At 45.8% G+C, this 14,820-nt stretch overlaps 1 protein-coding gene across 1 annotated transcript; it reads right to left on the bottom strand.

Annotated features, from left to right (window-relative positions):
* Positions 1-7,529: 7,529 nt before the first annotated feature.
* LOC131212050 (general odorant-binding protein lush-like) lies at positions 7,530-8,548 on the bottom strand. Its single transcript, XM_058205772.1, has 5 exons — positions 8,422-8,548; positions 8,289-8,364; positions 8,126-8,214; positions 7,947-8,061; positions 7,530-7,876 (listed from the first exon to the last, which is right to left on the bottom strand). Exons 1-5 carry the CDS (start codon positions 8,509-8,511, stop codon positions 7,788-7,790), a joined length of 459 nt encoding a protein of 152 aa, XP_058061755.1. The 5' UTR covers positions 8,512-8,548; the 3' UTR covers positions 7,530-7,787.
* Between the last annotated feature and the right edge of the window lie 6,272 nt (positions 8,549-14,820).

Raw genomic sequence — 14,820 nt, 5'->3', positions numbered from 1 at the left:
AGCATTGCTATGCTGTTGTTAGTAGCGTTAGAGATAAGTCGAACGTTGTAGCAAAGCGCGGCTCCCTTTCGATCGCGGTACTGCGCCTACGCCACAGAGCTGCCACTTATTGTACATATATTACGCGATTAAGCTTCATATGGATTGTGCAACACAACAGTGAAAAAGTAAGTAAAAGTAAAAAGTAAAGTAAGGGAAAATTCGAGACAAAAAATGTACAACTCTCTATCGTAAGAAACAGCGTCGTCGTTCGAGCGTAACTTTATTCTCTGCCTGTGTCAACCACCAGGCAGTGCGACACAACTTTCGGAAACTTTCGGAACAACAAACAAGGTGTTCGAAACCACACCAGTAAAGAAAATAGTGAAGCGATCTTATATAGCAAAAAACAAGAAAAAAAAACACTAAATAATAGAGTACAAACAACAAAGTATGATAAGATATAGTTCGTGAAGAAAATAACAAAACAGAAAAGTGAGCCGGGAAGAAAACAGAAAAAAGATAAAGAAAACAAACTGGGCGGAGAGAGGCAATAGGAGATAAATAAAAGCTATAATGTGAATGCAATATGATTAAAATACTTTAAACGAAAACATAACGGTAATCGTACGAGAAGCATTCGAACGGTCAGGGGATTTCATTTGTATACAGATTCGCTGCCGCCGAAAAGGAAAATGCCAGTAAAGCTCGGGCTTCGGGCTTCACCCTACCCGATTCACCAAACACTCAATCGCCACTCACGCTCACGGAAAATTACGAACGCATCAAAAAACGATCGCTTTTCTTCACACGCATAAATACGTACTTCATTCCGCTGCGTATCGAATATAGCGTTTGTCGCCTTTTTCGGTTCGCAAACCAACGATCGGGAGCAGCTTGTGTCACTTGATTTCACAAACCAGTGAAAAACAACACAGTAAAAGTCGTAAAATGTACTGCTCACCATGAGGCAATGAGATAGGAACTTTGAAAATGTCCACTTAGTTTATCTTTGTAGAAATCGATACGTGTACAAGTGAAATTTACTTGATCCATTCTTTCTGGCAAATACTTTCATTCAAAACTCCTACCATAACCGATAGCGCGATCCGTTTGCCGCATTTTATTTTGTTTTTAATTCACGCCAGGAGCTGAGCGTAACATCTAATGTCCAATGTCGCCGGTCGAAACACTAGGATGCACAAAAAGAGCCTACAAACCCACAAACCAACACCAACTGGAACTTTATTTGACCACAAACAACAGGAAACATTCGTTTTAGATAAACACGTGTTACTCGTAAAACGCGAGAGCGGAGAAAGTGCATGTGGCCGAATCTAAACCACAACATATTAAATGGAGAAACAGTGAAATGAGACAGACCGAAGAACGCAACTGGAAGTTCGCAAAGGAGGATAATAAAAGTGCGGCTATGAAAAATACTTACCACGCATGTACGTAATTTGTGTTTTAATTTTTAGCCATCTTTTTCCCGGGATCGCTTTTCAGGGTCTATTCAGTACGGTAGGTATTTAGTTGCTCGTTAGTTGTATCGGTGAATAAATAATTGGTTTATAGCGCCATTATTTTCTGGTGCATCAATTTCCTAGAGAAAGATTTCAGTTCATACTGTCCGTCCTAAGAAATGAATATTAATAATTATAGTACGATTCGAATGAAAATCCCTCCACCCCGAATATCAAACATCATTTAGTTTATCCTGTCACATTTCGCAGAATGTTACTCTCCCTTTTTTAAGCCAGCGAGCCAGTCGTTTTGCCAACGCATCTCGAGATCGGTGAAGTCGATCGGACGGTCATTTATAGAGCTTAGTTTTCTGATTTCTTGACCAACTCGCAGCACGAAGATCGCGTCCGTCTCTTTGATTAAGATCAGAATCGATCACCGCCGAAACGAACGAATGTAAGATTTACCCAATGTCAACTGTTCTACGACCCGTTTCCAACCAGTTGATCGTCCGAAGGCACTGCCGCGTGGACCGTATGCTTCGGGGTGACTCTGTTCCGAAATAAAATCTACTAAAAGAATGAGTAAATAATATAAAATAAATAAAATTGTTTTAAGATGAGATTGAAATGGAAAACTACGCGTTTCAAATTTGGGGGAAAGTAAAAATTGTATGAAACATTCGGTATCGGTCGAAGAATATTCACTTTTGATACGCTTGCGCTTCGACCCGCAGTGACGTCACCGTGGACGATAGGCGGCATTCGTTCGCTGGCCGGGCTCCTTCCGCGTCGCTGTCCACGCGCCAGCGCTACCTCCCGGCACTCGCTGCGCTCCTGGTACTGATTGTGTACCGTGTGGACGACGACGCCGCGAGTGTCTGCGTGCCGCGATTTTACGCGTGTTCCCTCCGCCGCCGGCGCACGTGGTGATGGGTGTGTGAGCGCAGGGGCTTTTGCCGTTCGTGCGTTGAAAGGGGAAGAAACCCCTCTCTTTTCGGCAGCTGTAGCCCCGCCAGAGAGTTTTTGCTTCCCTCTATTTTACTAGGAGAGCATGCGCGGCCACCGATAGCCGTTGAAGGTTTGTCGGCTCGGGCCGGACGCGTTCGTGTTGCCATGGTAACGCTCCGTCCGGCTGTTGGAAGGGAGAACGACTCGACGCCACAGACCAGCTATCGCCTCGTCCCGTGCGCTCCTGGTAGATCGTTAAAAATCTTTCGCAAGAAAATTCTAACTACATTTTCTCCCGGCCGACACGAGCACGTGTGTCCGGTACGCCAAGCACAGTTTTTCGTGCTGAATCGTCGTCGTCATCGGTTTGCGGGAACCTGCGCACAAATTTGCCCGTTTCGATAACCAACTGCACGGCATCGTACGAGGAGGCCAGCCCCGTCCAGGAGGTAGCCGTCACACCCGCAGCGTACCCGTTATCGTTTTCATTTCCGCTCGGGAACGCCTCTTTTCTGTGCCCAACGGACTCGATCGAAGGGGCAAGAGGAGGGAGGGAGGAGTGTGGCGTTGTGTTGGCTTCTTCGTCGGTAACCATAGCGGCAATGTTTTCTTTTTGTTGTTGGATGGAAGAGGACGAACGCGCAATACCAGGCGCGTAGCCAAGAAGGGTAGCCCGACGAACGGCGCCTGCGCAGCGTGCCCATGGCAACGTACGTTGCTAATACCTGACGTCGGAAAAGTATCGTCGTCCGACGTGAGCTGTGAAAGCAAATTTGTTCGAAAATGACATTATGTTATTAATTGCTGTTTGGCACACTTATATGTGTCTATTTGTTTGCTGCCGATTTATTACGGGCCCAACAGCTTAAATACTAAGAACACGACTTTCATTAGTGCAGCCGTTGATTATCTCGCCGACTGTTGCACGGCTTTCGTCGAATATCATTGCATTATCATCGATTCTTTCCCCGTTTAAGCTCATATTCATTTCACGTTCGCCATCGATTAGTTTGCAATATTTCGAGTTTTTCCCATCTTAAAAGCTGAGGAGCAAAACAATTGTCTTGGTTAATCTTCATCGCGCAGTTTTAATAATTAATTTTGCATTTTGAATATCAAAATATATAAAACATCACGTTATTATTGTTCATAAATACCTACATATATTTTCCCTTGCTGCTATCATAACAAAGGGAAAAGATGCGAAAAACCCAAATTTCAAACTTCAGACTTCAAATTAGCTTTGTTTCGCAATACTCAAAACGTTATTAAATTAAAATGTCTTTTAATCGTCACAATATTACTCTTAGATGTTTAAAATAACATTCCCAATTCAAAAGAGCGATTCCAAGAGAAAGTATGATTCATACACATTTTGTAGAAGCAGGAATCACAAACATTTTTCGTCAACTTGGCAGCTGATAATTTAACATACATGTTGTTTCTAAGCAGGAAGAGAAGACTATAAACATTGTTATCAATTACCCCACTAACAATAAAATTGCAATGCAGAATTGTGAATGGTCTTTCTTATAGTCCGATGCAGCTTTTCTACAATCAATGCTTGTAAGTTACTATTTAGCTATGCATCTATTAAAACAATTAGATAATATTATAGTATTTAGAACTTAATTTAGGAATAGTTCTTCTTGCCACTGCATAAACATATGATTCGAAAAGATGAATATTTAGCTCCCTTCAGTCGTTTCTAATGCAATTAATTATTTTTTTTTAATGTAGCCGAATATTGCGGCCTTAATATTTTGCTTACTCACTTTGTTAAACTATGAGGTCAATCTCTGACAGTTTCTCAGACTTCAACATCGGCTCCGACGAAATAAAAGATCCGCTTTAATAAAAGTCACTCATTTATGTTTCTTCAGTCTTCTGGCGTACATTAGATGTGCCCCTAGTACCACCCCCGATAAACCATCGATTGATGGAAAATATGTAAACACAACTTACAGGATTTCATTTCCATAAATTTAGCCCAAAATGCATGCAACACACGCAAGCACACTATACAAATGATTCGCAACACCATTCACTTCCAGCTGGCTTCAGATGGCCGACCGTTTCATCATTCCGATCGATGCCACCTTCTTCAGCAATATCTAAAACGAAAGGATTTTTTTCAATACCGAACGGGAGCGGGTCCCAGGGTTTGGTACCTCATTTTCGGAAGCAATTTTTCTCTGGACCTTCTTCCGGTTCACGGCAGCACTCGTGATGCGCAACGCGTTCTGGAAAATCGACACGAAGGAGAAAGGATCAAGGGAGCGTCCAATCCAAGTGGTTTATTGGAAAAACGTACGTTGCTTTTGGACATAGCGGCCGACTTGGGGCTTTGCGCCGGCAACGTTGCCTTCGTGTTGCGGATTCGATGGAGAAGCATGTGATTGTGGCGCTCAATCTCCTTGACGCGCCACCGGCTGAACGATATGTTGTGCTGCTGTTGCTGGGGTGTCCTCTTCCCAGACGGTCCGGTCCTGCTAACCCGTTGGCCACCGTGAGACGAGGACAGTCGGAATGCCTCCAGCTCGTCGGTTATGAAGTCGATGTGCAGCAAATGGCCCTCGGGTGCGAAATCTTTCGGCCGGTAGTCGTACACTTCGATTCGGTTTCCATGTAGTCCTTCGTCGCTCTCTTCACCGGGCACCTCATCATGGAAATCGGACTCAGAGTAGTGTTCCTCGGTTTGCGGTTCCTCTTCCGGTGGCTCCGTTTCAATCCGTTTCGATGCCACCGTTTCAACCGGCGAAGGTTCTTCTTCATCAGCCGGCGGTTTCGTATGTCGCTTCCCATCGTTACGTTTTCCATTCTTGGCGGACCAACGACCAGCGCCCACCATGGTTTCTGGTGTCGTGATTCTGTGAAATCTTTCGACACTCATACCGTTTTTCTTTTGTGGTGACTAACACCGGACGGCACACCGTAGCTGAAAAAAATCTCTAAAACTTGCACCAAACGTGCGAAACGTTCTCACGCCAAGCCAACTTTGTCCAACACTTTCGATGGTGTGTAATCGTCGAAGAAAATCGAAAACGAACGCAATGTTTTCGCGTTTCCATCGCCATGGTGACGATTGGGGCGCAGGATGCTCGATTATGTGTGACGAACGTTTGGTGCATGACTTTCGATTTGTTTGTCCCCTGCGACCTGTGCCGAGGTATCAAATAATGGACGGCACACCAGTGGTGAATGTGGCCAAAATTTTGAATGCTTCTTTGTTTTACATGGCGGGCATAAGTTCATTTAAAATTAAATTAAAAGAAGGTATTTTTGCAGCATATTTTTGCTTCAGTTAGTCAAGTTCAATGTTTATTGGCCAACCCTGGTACATAAATGCTTCAAATTGCAACCTCACTAGTTGCACAATGTCAGAAATATTTAAATACTATTTAAACTTAATTGTTTAAGCAATTGTACGTGGAAAAACTAGTTGAAAATCCGCTTTTATGTCAATACGACAATGTGAAATCATCCACAGTTCCTCGATCGATTTTTTCGAAATTCCCTTTCGCTTTCTCGATCGTTTGACGATCGATTTGATCGATCGATTGTTTCGTTTCGTTTGTTCGTGTTGTCAAAATGTTTGAACGAAACACGAGACTTTCCATCAAACGTGCCACCAAAAGAAAAAACTAACTTAGAAAAACGAATTTACTAAAACTTCCATATAAAGTCGTGACGATAAAAAGCAAAACATGTTCACTGTATGAAAATGAACGATAATACAAACTTTGAAGCAGGTTTCTGATGTAAAATTTCTCACAGTATTACATCTTGGAAAGGTCCACAATCACTTTAAGAGCAAAACGTTGTCAAAGTTTTGAAAAAGTATATGATTTTGTTGGTTCAATGTAGCATAGACAAAGAACTAAAAAATTAAGAACTTGGAGCTCGACGAATCAATAGGTTTACGTCACAGAATATTTGCAAAACTCGTCCATTACCTAATGTGCCTTTTTTAGCCACCCAACCATTTAGCATTATTTGGTTAAGAAGAGCGCATGATAAGAAAATAACGTTTACATTACGTTGAAACGGTGCAATCCTGTAAACGGTTCCGGCGATAAAGTGACCGGAAGTACTGAACAAAAATCTTAGAAGAAATGAACATAAAATTCGGGAATGCTATTGTAATTTGTTGATGATGAATTATTCCTGGTTAAGAAAAAAATTGAATTTAATTTTTAATGTAAGTTTTTCTTGAGTCGCCGTCTCCGATGTGACTAAAGATATGTTTCTAAAGATAATAATAACGATGGGAAGTGCTGTGAAATATGGTAAAATATTGGTATCAGTAAAAGTAATGGGGAAAAGCTAAAGTAGGTTGCGATCGTTGCGCGATGCGAGTGGGAGCGCTGCGATCGTTGATCGTGGTGTGATGAGATGAGACGCGAAGCGACCCAGCGCAGCCCGAGATGAATAACCGACGATCGAGTAACGGGCGAGCATCCCACTGAACAAGCGGACAGGTTGTTGCGCCGCTGCGGACTTAAGCCGTAACCGTACTCAATGGAAGAAAGGCCGTCTCGGGTAACGCTCGACTGAACACGACCGCGTTAGGGAAAGTAACAAGATCGAAGCCGAGATCGTACACGAAGTCTGCTGACGACACGGCTACGACTGACAGCACACGATCAAGTGAGACTGGGTGATCAGCTCGATGCGATGAAGTGAAACTTAACACCATCCTCCACGATCAGCTCACAGGGCCGCATGCGCCACGGCAGATGACGACGACGGCTCAACCGTGAGATGAGCCGCGGATCCGAATGAAACCCAACAAACACCATGCTCGGAACGCGGCGTCTCTGGTAGATGCGGGTGGCGCGCCCGCGTAACGTAATCTCCAATTTCACGGTTCAATGAGCACGCGAGATGAGCGTGAGCAGTGAACCATGGCAGGAAGGAGGAAGCAACCGGCTCAGCATCAGCCCGGGTCGGCATCATCTTTTCACTGGAGCCCGCAGCTTCTCATATCCGATCGCGACCCGGAGTCGGTTCGGTCCAAAATCCCACGCCAATTGCCACGCTCCATTTGAGTGTGTCTCTGTGTGTGTGGGTGTGTTTTTCCCTTTCTCTACACCATTGTGTCCGTTTATTTGATGCGGCTCTTTCCAGCACACACCATCATCACCAACCACCACCACCACCACCACCTTACTGTCCTATCGTCTGTTGCGTTGCGTAAGTGTCCAATTAACTCTAATTTATCCGACCAACTCAAGCGCGAAGAAGAGACGCCTGGGCCGCGTAATATTGCTGTTGCTGATGCTGCTGCTGCTGTTGCTGGTGCTGTGTTCCTGTTGCTTGATCGTGGTGCCAACCGACGACGTCGATCGCCCCCGGCTCGGCGTCACAAGCAGATCGTCCGTCCGTCCGTCAGGGAAAGAGAAACACGCCCGGATCGTACTCCGCGAGACACTTCGTCGAGTAGAACGTTTTGTCGCACGAATCCTTGTACTGACCCTCTGTGGAGATGAAATTGACAAAGGGCATTAGGGACCTGCGAAGGACGAAGGTTGAGCAAAGGTGTCTTACGTGTTTCGCGGCACGCACGGATGGCTTCCTTCGCCTTGTCGCGCATGTCCGGCGGCAGCATAGCGTCCATCTGGGCAAGCGTTTTCTGGATGTTGACCTCGCCCTTCTTGGTCATCTGCCGGTCAAACGGGAAGTGTCACCCCGCAGCACAGGACCAAACCAAACGGTCAAACACTTACCGTGCCCGCCATCTGCGCTATGCACATCGTGTAGCACTTGAGCTCGCGATCTTCCACGAAGATGCCCTTCCGGAGGTTATCCAACGTTTCTGTGGAACGAGTTACGACGAACAAGTGCTATTAAATTGCCGGGCGACCTGGCGAAGGAATGTTCGCCGCTCACCGGTTGTTACTTGGAACTTGGGCGCACACGCGGATCGCATCATGTCCATCGAGCTGATGAGCTGCTTGCGGGTCATCTGTGAGGTGCCGTGGGTGGTAAGAAAATTCGGTTCCCCAAAACATATTCAACATACCGCACACTGGAGCGGAATAGGTTGCATCCACAGGAGGAGTCCAATCACCAGCAGCCCCGTGGTCGTTGTGCGGCAGCCACTCGCCAACATCACGTTAACGAGGATCGCGCATCGCTGGACAGTTTCGTGTCGCTAAACCGGTGCAGTGAGTTGGCTGCCGGTTATTTATGGTGACCGATCAGCCTCGATCGATGATCGGATGATCGGTGTAATTAAACATCATTACAGCACTGGCAGGCTGTGCGGGATGCCGACAGCAGCAATTAGCACGTCAACTTGTCAAGCGAGAGTTAAAGAGAGCTTTTAAGCGAAATTAATCTTCCATTCAAATTCCGTAGCAAGATTTCAATGTGATGACCAACGCATTATTCTGACCAGCTTATTTCTCCAAATATACAATATTTTTATGTATCCTCCTTTTAATATTTTTATGTTATGATCTAATTATTGGTTCTTGGTGGAAAATCCAACTTTACAAAAACTGTATTTTAAATGTTTAGATAATCTATAAATGTTTTGGAAATGACGTACACAGGCTCTGAGCACAGAATTATTTCGGTGGTAAATGGCATTCGGTCATTCATCGAATTTTTCGGTCATTAATTAGTTACTCCAATTGGCAACATATTTGTGAGAAACTAAACTGTGAGAAGAAAGCAAAACTAACGAATTCTAGGACGTTCGCAATACAAATAATTTAATAATTTCTTCATTCATTCGCGGCCGATGATGACCAAACGACCGATGAGGACGTTGTAGCCAGACCAAAATCTGCACGAAACAGTCAGTCTTTTTGGGTGTATTGGTTTCTCTTGCACGATTTGTGGGTTTTCCGTTCCCCAAAAACGACAATTCTGCTTCTTAACATAACCACCGAGAATGGAATAAGCTTAAATGAAATGAGCTTTACAAATACCGTACCGTTTGAGTCGAAGACCTACCACTTTGGAAATACATTTTTCACATTTTCTGCAATTGTCTGCAACCAAAATTGTGATTTATACATAAACTTGAAAAATCAATCTTTCAAATAAATGTCCAAACATCGAAAAATGAAAGGCCAAAATTAGATTAGGGTCAAAATAATGTTTTGCACTCATGTGAACATGCTACTACATGAGGCAGGAACATGTTCATCCTTATTTTCAAAAAGGTTAATTCATTAAAACAATATGGTCAACAATAATTAATATCGGAGCACAAAAAAAGGCTATTTGACAATATCGACTGAGCGCAACGAAATGCATTGCGAAAATGGCGAAAATTTGTCTTGTGTTTCAACGTTCTCTGCAGCAGGAAATGCAGATATATTATTTATACGACTTAATCGATGTTTTCGATTGAATTTTGATTGACTAGAATACATTTTTCGTCCGTCCTTAATACCTCTAGTCATTCTCTGTATCTCTCCGAAACAAACTTTGTTTCGCTTGCCACGGAATTACTTAGTGAAATTTTTTAGCATTTTATTTGATTTATTATTATTAGAACGGAACTTTTTCACTCATGTTGATGCAATTGTCAGGCGTTCCAACTGACGTCCTTTTCTTACAAGCCGATCAATCGGTGCAGCGAGATGAATGATCTACTGACACTAGGGTCACTTTAGGTACCTAAATCATCTCCAACGGCATCAAAATAGAAGAGTTATGTTCAATTGTTAGTCAATGTACGATTACAATATAACCGTGCTAATTGGACCGATTTTGATCATCTGACATCAACCAAGGTTATGTTTGAACAACGAAGTCAACTACCAAATTCATTAACAAAAAACCTTAGCAAACAAAACCCAACCTCAGATCTAATAATCTCAGTCCCACTGTGCTCGGTTGCATCGTGACGGAACGCGCAGCCCGTTCTCATTCTCACTCTCTCACTCGGTGCCTCTCTCTCTCTCTTTCCCTCCCACACCTGCGGAAAATCCTTGACACACAAAGAGGTGCGCGGTGCGACCTATTTTTCGCGCGAGCCCGCGCACTGCAAAATCGAGGACAGGGCCATGGACGTCGAGAAACTCCCGCGACCGCGCGCGCGGTGACGGTCAAGGCGCAACCTTCGCCGTCGTCAGGGCGAGAAGCGAAATCAGAGGCAGCCGAGGGCCCGCCGGTGGAGCAGGGAGGAGGACACTCGGCGGGCGGCAGGCTTACACTACATGACCCACTTTCGCGGCCGGGATCGCCGGGACACTCGACCGATCCGGGAACGGTTCCCAGAACCCGGGGCCGGCCCCGGTACTAACCGGACCGACATAACGAATTTGTTAGTAAAAGTATCAACCAGCCGACGCGGGCCGCAGCACGCCGCGGAGGTGGCCACCGGTGCCGGTTTTACTACGCCCCGAACGAGCGGCCAACCAGGCGCATTGCCAACGTGCAGCGCGCTATCCGAGTGGCGTTCAAGCCCTAGCGTGACTCCTCGGTCATCCGATTTGCGGTACATTCGAGTAACGGTGGTCGGATCACTCGCACCGATTGCAATACCTTTCCGCCGGACACCGAAACGTTCCGAACCCCACGGCATTCCGAACCGAACAGCAGCTGCGATACCGGGTTTCGAGCGGCTTCGCGCTACCTGCGGCTGCTGCTGGTCGCCTAGGAAATGTACATGAATAAGGTTGTGGACTTGTCGCGGCCATCGGGTTCGCTCACCCTGAAAAGTTCAAGGAACCCAAACCGGGCGCCGATCTCCCTTCGCTCGGCCGCCGGCTTCTGGTCCCCGCTACTCGAGACCCGTTCGATGTCTGATTGTGGGCGCCCGGCCGTGTGGTGTCGTAGAACTGACGACGTCACACACGGGTTTACCCGGTTGTCGGTTGTCGCGCGCTCTGAGCCCCACACAGCAGTGGTGAGTCGTCGCCAACAAAAGGGTTTTGTTATTATAAACGAGGGTCAGGTACGGGCCGCTATATTGTACTAGGGTCGCAGCATCCGTCCGCACTGTGGCACGGGTAGCTCGACGGCCCCACACTGGTGGCGGCGGCCCCGTTGATCATGGCCCGGAGCCAAGCCTCCTCGTCCATCGGCCAATCGCGGTGCTTGGCAACGGTTCCACCCGACGAACGAGTGTACGACAGAGCTGGCTGCTGCTGTTGATACGGTTGCCATGGGGAGCGAGACAGCGGTAGAAAGAGAGAGCGGAGCTCTGGGCGCGTTGCGTAGTGTACAGTGCGTGACCAATTTCGGTGAGCCCCCATTTCCATTTCAATAGTGAGTAGTGGAGAATGTTTTAATTATTTTACAAGAATATCCACGTCCACAAGCTTGATGTAATTTTATTGACCGAATTTCAAATATCTTTTCACGCGGCCTATACAAATCTTCAAAATCTTTAAAGAACTAGGAACCAAGTAAACAGGACGATTGTACCCAATTAAAGCACGATTGTTCTTCTTCGCCCCAAGTTGTCAAGTCACAGCAGAAAGCACCGGGCGAGGATGTTCCGGGTCTCCAATGAAGACACCTGACAGCGATTCTTTTAAGGCGTTTTTCTTTACTTTCACTGTTTGACCACTGCTTTTAGAATTGGGTGACCCACAAGCCACAGACGCATATTCAGTAACAGACCAGACGTTTTGTCTACAAGAAAGAGTTTTTAGACACAGAGGGTCAATTGTTTACTTGCCGAAAAGAAGGGTACAACTTAGCAGTAACTACTACTAAATAAACCGATTTTTTCTAAATCAACTGAAAAATGACAGAGTTATTTGACATTTAAATAGGTCCTGTCACTATGGTGCACCCTGCATTTTTGTACAATTCCGATAAGCTTGCCTAGCAATTGGTTTCGAAATCCTGTAAATCTTTCAAAATGTTTGTATCGAAATCCGCAGAATTCAATTTGAGTTGGAACAAAACAATAAAATATACTCTACCTTCATTCCTAAGCATAAGGTAGAGCTTCTTCTAAATCTCACGATTCAGCACGATATCCTGTATTTTGTCTACGATTTCATATTTTGTTGCTTGGCGTGGATCATCTTTATGGCCACGATTAAGCTCAGCAACCAATCTTTTAGGTGCCCTACTTGAAGGCGAAAAACCCTTACATACTTTCATAAATCTCCATTATTATTAATCCTTCCAAAACTACAAATTCAATCACTGACCGATCACTGAATGATACATTTTTGGCCATAAATGGCTAATGGCTTGTAAAGAATGAAAGGACAGATTGAAATGAAACGTCACATACGTTAAAATCTAGGGAAACAGATAACCTCTTCAAACAGTCTGGTGGCGGGGAAACTTGCACGGCACTGTTGTGTTACACTTTTTATTGCCCAACAGTTTATAGACGAATGGCGCCGAGTGCGGCCCGCCGAAACTTTGGATGATGGATTCGTTTCGGAGAACCACTGCTCCACTGGCGCGTATGCCCTCCTGGTCGAAGTAACGTTTTGTTGACGGTACAGCTATAAATCATCGAGCTCCACCGAGCCCCCTTCCCTGCCCGTCCGCCCCGTCGTTGACGTGAACGGTTCTAATGCCTCCCGCATTTTTAATGCCTGCAGAGGCCACGGCTACTGAGCTGAGTTGGGAAATCGATGGAGTACGGTTTCTAAACACCTGCCACATGAAAAGTTGGGCCAAGCTGTTTTTTATTGGGATCCCACTAGTGGCACTAGGGAGCATAAAACGCCAAACTATGGGTTAACGGCGTTCGCCGCTATTTCTCGACGCCCGAGACTTCGACTCACCGCCCACGTGAGATCACTTTCCCGAGGAGCCACCTCGAAACTCCGATACGGTCGGGAACGGGTCGCGGGTGTGTGCGCGCGCGCGCGCCAGGCGTGGCCACGTCAAAAGAAGAGAGAAAAGTGTCCCCAAAGATAACAGGCGCGCTGGAGCGCTGGAGCTGGAACCGAGTGACAAACTACACACGGACGAGCACCCACACAGACACGTGCGCTGTGCGCGTTGACAACCCGCTGGAGAAAGCGACCTACGGGTGGGGTGGGGGGCTGTGTCGTCAACGAACCGGAGGCCCCACCCTGGGCCGACGACGACTATCGTGGGTCGGGTTAAGCTTTTTGGAGACTTCCAAGCAAGCAGATTTCGCCGCTTTCTTTTCTCCCACCACTGGCCGGAGTCGAGTCGTCGGGGCGAAAAGAAGGTTTCATTTTTTAATCCATCCAACGCTACCCAGCGCCCATATTTTGGCCCCACCGGGCACGGGGAGATCCGAGCGGTTGCTTGAAGCAAGACAGAAAAGGCCACGGCACGGACCAAGGCGGTGTTTTGGCGCGCAAACCGATGACTGATGTGAAGACTGGGCCCCTACACCACACACCAGAGAACCCTTCCGACCTGCCGGACGGTCAATGACGTTCTTTTGCGCCGTGTCGGGGGATTCTAGTTCTTAGTGAGCAGCAGCGTGGCCGAAAAAGTGTTTCGTGAGTGAAGACGATTTGTGTAATTGTTAAATAGTAAGCGCCGCCACGACCAGGCTGCCATGTGGCCCGACAGTACCCCACCAGCGTCGTCGGGCGGAATTTATCTATCCGACACGTCTATTGCTTGGCCGGCACGCAAGCGACCGAGAGGGGTTCGGGTTGTTCGGAAAGCGTTGCGGTCATGGGAGCTTCAAAAGATAGGCGATGCAAGGGATATTGGGAATGGTTCTGGGGTTTGTTGTACAAATTATGGCCATCACATAGTATAATAATGGGCCAATAATTAAAAAAAAGGATCGAGTATAAAGCATGAACGGGACGTCGAGGGTTTACTTTTAAAAAGCATAACAAGGATATTCATAACAAATTCATTTAAATAATTTTAAAGGTGTGCCTCTGAATCGATTAAAGGCTGGAGAAGAACTGATTTGCGGGCTGTTGTCTAGATCTTTCGAACGGTTCCCGCTCTGCATGATCGTTCCTCAGTATCAGTTGAAGATATTGTTGTCCAATGAGTTCAAAACACATTCATTCTTCTGAATCTTTTCAATTACACAAATTTAGCATTTGTTCTGCCAACTTTCGAAGCGGCCTTAAAAGTACTTTTGCACCCAAATGGACCTAAAAGTACGTTCAGCCGAATACGCTTGATGCGAAACGATATGGGTCAAGTTTGTGGTGAAAGGATCACAAAGAGCATTCTTTGTTTACAGTTGGGCCGGTTGGAAGGATAAAGTACCATATCACGATAACCGAAGAAAACTGTTCTCCGATTTCTTTTTTTGTCTCATATAGTAGTCCCTATCCCTTACGAGTATAGTCCTCAGTTATGAAGACCACTTTGGACAACAGACTCGAACGATACTTGTGAGATGTTTTGAGCAGGCATTCCAAATTGGAATTTCGAAAGCATTCGAATTAGATCATCATTTTTACCCTAATAAATTGTAGTAAACGTTTCTCAAGATTAAGCCAAATTCACTTAATAAAAAAACGGAAACTTC

Source organism: Anopheles bellator, chromosome 2, assembly GCF_943735745.2.
Source record: "Anopheles bellator chromosome 2, idAnoBellAS_SP24_06.2, whole genome shotgun sequence".
Taxonomy (NCBI): Eukaryota; Metazoa; Arthropoda; class Insecta; order Diptera; family Culicidae; genus Anopheles; species Anopheles bellator.
The sequence above is the reverse complement of the archived record's forward strand: the minus strand, read 5'-3'. Positions and strand labels throughout refer to the sequence as shown.